Source organism: Vigna angularis, chromosome 9 (genome assembly GCF_016808095.1).
Source record: "Vigna angularis cultivar LongXiaoDou No.4 chromosome 9, ASM1680809v1, whole genome shotgun sequence".
Taxonomy (NCBI): domain Eukaryota; kingdom Viridiplantae; phylum Streptophyta; class Magnoliopsida; order Fabales; family Fabaceae; genus Vigna; species Vigna angularis.
Genome location: NC_068978.1, coordinates 5,397,481 through 5,404,293, shown reverse-complemented (window position 1 = coordinate 5,404,293; position 6,813 = coordinate 5,397,481). Strand labels below are relative to the sequence as shown.

General features: G+C 28.8%; 1 protein-coding gene across 1 annotated transcript; it reads left to right on the top strand.

The window, feature by feature from the left end:
* Positions 1–3,470: 3,470 nt before the first annotated feature.
* Positions 3,471–4,697, top strand: LOC108347294 (protein TILLER ANGLE CONTROL 1). Its single transcript, XM_017586462.2, is given in 4 exon segments — positions 3,471–3,570; positions 3,736–3,781; positions 4,060–4,616; positions 4,618–4,697. Coding segments are annotated over 4 exon segments (681 nt in total). The 5' UTR covers positions 3,471–3,564; the 3' UTR covers positions 4,690–4,697.
* The last annotated feature ends 2,116 nt before the right edge of the window (positions 4,698–6,813 follow it).

The window sequence follows — 6,813 nt, the reverse complement described above, 5'->3', positions numbered from 1 at the left end:
TCTCAATTAATCTTGTTTCTTTTTTAAATTTTAATTACAAAAATATAAATATTCATGTATATAAGAATTATGAGTATTGCTTCTACAATTTGCTTATTTTTTTTATTTGTCAATGGGTAGACTCATTTGATTGAAAGCCTATCATAGATTGATAACCCTATTAACTTTTAAATTTATTGATTTTTTTCAATGACAAACTCATTATCATGTAAGCCTATCATAGATCCATAAGCCCAATACCTTGAGAAATTAGGGAGTCGGATAAAAAAGGAGAAATATTAAAGAGTATTTTATGGTAGTAAATGAGAAGTTTTGGAACATCCTACACGTGAAAGGAATTCAAGGAATATGTGGGAATAAGATAAAATGACCTCATGGATATGAAAAAGACATATCACTTTTAAATATTTTTTATTAACTGATATTAGTACTTCTTGTTGGCTAAAACAATAAGTTTTACACCAAGAAAATTATAGGACTATGTTATATAAATTAAAACTAGTAAAAAAGTCTATCAAATAATGTTTGTAAGTATGAGCACCTTAAGGATATATTTCATAATTAATAATAAGATAAAACAAATAGTCATTATGATAATATATCTCAATATTCCTAAGTTGAAGAATAAAGATCTTGAATGTTTCATTTGGCCAAAACATATTCAAATCGCATTTTTTCTAAGACCTTTACAAAAATGTTTGTACTTTTGTTAGAACATATGAAAAACAAATGATATCATCTATTACTTAATTACAAGCAAAATGATAATAACTTTAATATGTTTTGTTCTTTCATGACAAAAGGAATTTTGAGTTATGTGTAATGCATAGACTATCATGATACAATTGCATCCATTTAGAATCAGTAACCTCAAGTTATCAAGTAACTATGAGTTATTTTAACTCATGTAATCGTCACGATAAAGTGATGTTTTTTACTTTTTAATTGTGTTTTGTGAATAAAATTAACTTTTCCTTAGTTTTTATCTTTTTTAGTTGTTATGTTTTAGTTATTCTGTGTCTGTTTTATTTCATTCTAATCTTCTTTCAACTGTTTGAAATAAGTGAATAAGAAATCATTATGGTGGAGGATAACATGTTAAACTTCAACAAAAAATGATTGCACAATAAATGATTGCACAATAAAAGAAGAATTTTTAGACAAATACTTGCACCAAGTATTTAATGTTGACATGAAATTGGAATTTGGATGATTGTAAATGCATGAAAATGAAGTGCATGAAATATAGTCTTCATACTTGTAAATACTCTGTGTTAAATTTTAATTGCAAACCAACTATTTCATAGAAACACAAAAAGGGTTTTTGTGTGCTTTTGTGACTTTATTGTTAAAATAAGTTATAAATGTAAAATTGTCATGTAATGAGTCTTTTGAAAGAGAACAATACTTATTACTTGATTGTTGTTTGGTGTAAAAGCAAGATATTATTCATTGTTTATCCAACTAGTCAGATAATCCATCTAATATGAAACACACCATTTTTATAGTTAGAATTTAATATCATATTTCTTCCATATGTCTCTTCAAATAATAACTCTTTTAAAGTTGTCTCCCAATGCTATTTACAAAGTTTTTTCATACACTTGGATAAAATGTATGTAGTATAAGCAAGATTTGGTCTAATCACAAACAAAAACTTTAATAACTAATGTTAAATACTAATTTTTGAGTCTAATTCACAAATCAATTATATTATTTTATTCTATTCATAAGATAGGTTATTTTAAATACTAATAATTTTTAGTTTATAAATTGGTATATAAATTAGTCACTATAATAATTATTTATTTTTATTTCTAGCATTAGTTGTTATTCAAATATTTTATTATATGTATATAACAAACATGGCCTCTTATTATTAACTTTTTTTATCCAATATTTATTTGTTCTCAATTAAAAGATTTCTCTCTCTTATATTATCTTTTTTTTAAATGGTCTCTCACAAATTGGGACAAACCTACCTCAAATTACAAAACATAGATGTTTTTTTTATGTTTTTGTTTCATTTGACTTTACATATGTCCATTATAATACTTTACTCATAATCAATCTATAATTTTTTTTCACTTATCATTCCATTGTTTTCACCCTAATTTATACTTTTAAAACATTTATTTAGAAGGGAAAAAAACAAAAGTGTAATCTGAAATAGAAACAATTTTAAATAAAATAACCCAACTAGTACACTTAAGTATAAAAATTTACGAAATTTAAAATACATGCATAAACCATCAATCTTTTCTTTCTTATTTTGTTTGTGTTTGAATCTTGTCTTTATTTATATCTTTTAATTTGACCTAGTTATACATGTATTTAAGACAAAGCATTTTACTCAACTATAAATAAAATTTTGCTTACAAAAAATAATTTTTATTAATTAGAATATAAGTTAATTACCCTATCATAATTTTTCATAATAATTAAATATTCTTACAGATTCAACCTATTTATATATTGTTAATATATGTAATTAATATGCAATGCTTTGTGTATATTAAAATATTTACTGTAAAATTTATATAAAAAAAATTATCCAATCATTTAATTAAGGTTAAATTACTTAAAATAAAATAATTTTAATGATTGATGCTAAAAAGAAAAATGTTTAGTATTTTAGAGATATATGAGTATATAAATTTTTAATTTGTTTGTGTATGGAATTATCTTATGCATGTACCTATTACCCCTATCAAACAATGCGCATGTGATCTCCGTAGAGCTTTTTACGTAAACATTCACTCAGTTATTAATATAATTTGGATCTGTTTAACATGATCAATGTAGTAAAGTCAAACGAAATTGGAGAAATTTGGATCTGTTTAACATGATCAATTTTTTTTATCACTATAAACCGATTTTAATGAATACATACATAGCTTATATGCGTGGAATTTATCTGGTATGAGTATTTTACTTCTGAGTGATTCATGGTGCTCAAAAGATTATGTCATTGAGAAGTACACACAGGAAACAATCAACTAGGAAATGAACTGGACCAATACGAACTGGTTTTTAGATTGCACCCAAACTGCTTGTTAAAATGACTCATGTCATTTTGGGTTAAACGTTGGCAACAAAGAGAACTAATCATCGAAGAAGAGGCCTACTAGTTTTATACACACCGTAACGTAACTTTCAATACCAAATTTGCGATTAAAACTAATTTGAATACATTTCTCAATTATATATCATCAACAGTATTGCAAAACCAATTCCATGAAAATCTAAAACAAACAAACAACACCAAACGTTTCTGTAAATGAAAACCCCCCATCAGCATGTGCAACGTGAAAGTGAACAAGTACTGATGAGAAGACTAACATGATGACTCTTTAAGCATACTATGCTACGGACACACGAACATGGTTGAACAACATGGGGGCCAGTGACCACGTGGCACAGCCTTGTTCAACCACCAATTTTGATCCTCTTTGCGGGTTTATTCCTGTTCCTTATTATGTTGACCTCCACACTCCTTCACCCATTTCAATATTACCCAGCACAGCCCCATTCTCTGGCCAGCTTTTCTGAACGAGAAAAACAATGAAGGTGATTGAATTGAATTGAAACCATGCACACAACCATTTTGCTCTTCATGCATATTTTCAATTTCTTGTACTTCTTTTCCTTTAGTCCTTGTAGGTTGGAAGTTTATCATATGTAGTGTTCTTATAGGTATTCATATGTTATCTTCGTGAATTGTTTTTGTTACAGATCTTCAATTGGGTGCACAAGAGGTTTCACCATAACTCTCTGAAAGGTTTGACCTATATCTATAACTTCTCTCATTTACAATTTAATAAGTCTCATCCTTCAGAAATATGGTGCCTATGAACAAATCTCCATGATTATGTACATAGGTTGTTTTTGTTCTTTTTTTGAAGAGAGTGGCAACTTTTCTTCTCTGATGGACTCTACTGTTTAACCAACTGAATGGGATCATGTGATCCATTTAACCAACCTTGAATAGTACGATAAGGTTTTGTTTTTTATGCAGTGTCATCTTCTCTTCTAATGAATCTTTTGGCTTTCACTCAGATGGGTTTGCTTCAAACATGAAAAAAACTGAACCTGCAATCAACAACGCGGATAGTCAAGCTTTGCTGAAACAAGTTGCCCTTACTGAATCACTTGGTGGATGGGAAGACGGCATTCTAACCATAGGGACTCTTGGCTATGATCCCTTGAAGTCCATGAACCCTCACAAAGAATACTTTGCTTTGGAAATTGAAGTTGAACAAGAAGATGGTGAAGGAGAGAACAGCATCATGGTGGATGAGGAAGAGGAAAAGTGCTATAGTGCTGAGCACGAGGAACTGAATCCATTGATATACAACACATTTGAGCACAACTTTGAGGATATTGTCAGTGAAAACTATGATGATGGAGATGTGGTGAGGAGTTTCAACGAAATTGTGGTGGCTCCACCTGTTATTTGTCATGAAGTGATGGAATCATACGATATGGAGGCTGATGAAAAGAAGAAGAAAGGAGAGAGAATCACATTGGCTGATCTCTTCTTAGCTGATTCTGATGTTAAGATAAAGCTTAATCCTGCCAAAGTCTGTCAACTTGCTTCAAGTGAAAAACCAAACCTTAAAGCAAAGCATGGACTCTCTTTTGCCAAGAAGCTCATTCCACGCGTTAAGGACAATCCCCATCCAATGAAAGATATAAAAAAAGTAAGTTATTACAGAAAAACAGTTTCATATTCAATAGATTTTCATTCATATACCACTTGCAATCTTACCAATGTCTCATGGTTCTTTAAACAATTATTATAAAAATTAACATACCAAACATATATAATGGATTGTAATTGAATAATAATACGAATAGAGCGTCAAAATTTTGGTTGTTTCTTGGAATTTATGTGTGTGTATGTATATAGTGTTGGAAGCACAGATTGCAGATTTGCTTGAATTAATTTGATTAAGTAATTTGTAATGCTGTGTAGCTGATGAAGAAGATGTTGAAGAGGAAAATCCACCCTGATCTTGATGTTAAGAATCTCAAACCAGAAGGTGAGGAAGTGAGTGCAGCAGGATTAAACCTTGATGAAAATCACATGAATGAAGGCAATGACTCGAGTTATTTCCTTTCAATTTAAGGTATGGCAGCTTCAAAATTCCCATTCCTGCAATGCCTTTTAGTAGAAAAATATTTGCAGTAAATCATGCATTGGAATACAAATACACATAATTAACGTTTAATCTTCAATTTTTCCACAAACGTCCCATCATATTTTGAATTTATTGAGCTTAACTTCGTAACAAGATTTTAGGTGATGATGCCACATTCACTGATTAGGCTAGAGCATGTTAATTAGATGGCATAAATTTAACACTGTTGGCAACTTTGCTTATACTTTTTTTTTTCTCTAATAATAATCAGTGTATTAATATTTGTGAATTTAATCTTTATAATAATCATACTGAGGTTAAACTTTTAATATGTATAGTATTAAATCAATTTTCTTCAGTGAAACACTGTGTCAATCAAAAAAGCTGACAAACACTTGTTTTTATTTCTATAAAAATAATGGTTGTAAAACCAATGTTTTTCTGTATACTCATAATCTTTACTAGAAACCTTGCATGTAAAACCTTTTTTTGAAACCACAGCATCTTATCATTTAAAAAGACATGTCTTAGAAATTTACAACCACTACGTATAGCATATACTAGAGATATGTATGCATGCATTTTCAAGCAAGGAGGTCATTTTCCAAATGATAGTCATGGACCAATTATTCATAATGAATGGGTCCCTCCTACAAAATAACCCTGAAAAATTCCAAGCATGGAAGTCAAAATAACATCTTCTCATCAATCTTAAAAAGTTGCATTCTCTTGTTGTGACCTTTTGCCAGCCAATCTGATGGCAAAAAGAGGGGACAAAAGCCACGTTATTTATCTATTTATATTTTAATTTTATTCATAATTTTGTTAACACTAAACCCTATATATATATATATATATATATATATGACAATTTGAGTTAGTTAAGAGCACTAGTTAATCTTATTTTTATTTGTTACCAAAATAAGGGCACTAGTTAATTAAGTTGATTAAAGGAATTTGAGCATTAATTATACAATAAAATTATCAAATAGCTTATACAATATTAGCTTTTTATAACATATACAATTTTTAATATCGTTTCATTTAATTATAGAGGCTATATAGCTATAATTTAGGGTTGATGGAAATATATAAAAGTAAACATAAAGACATACACATGGTCATCAGCTTGTCAGCTGTCAAAGACAATAGGTTTTGTATTGACATTATTCCTATCATGTAGCTATTATTGGGTTAAAGTAATTACATGATTCTTCCATGAGTTCGATCTAAAAAGTAGGAACAAGAAATTTGTATTTTAAATTAACATATTATTAACAAAGTTTATATTGCTGATTAACCATTTATAAATTGTTAAGTTAATGAAAAAAAAAACAAAGAGTTAAAAAACAGCGAGTTATATCTACATTATATTCGAAACTCATGACATGAAGAATGATGATAGACACATATATGCACTATACATGACCTTTTGTAAATTAAAATCAAACTCGTATATGAGTAACAAATTACTCACTCTTAAGCAAAAGATGTACTTATAATACAGTGTTTCGATTTGTTAATTATCGCTTCAAAGTATTTTTTTTTTTTTAATATTTCTCATTAATGTAAAATACTTTGTATTGATGATGGGTTATTGCAGGTACTAGCTAGTGTTGAGCTGGTGGGAGTATCAGTGTTTAATTATCTGGAAACGTAGATTTGTTTA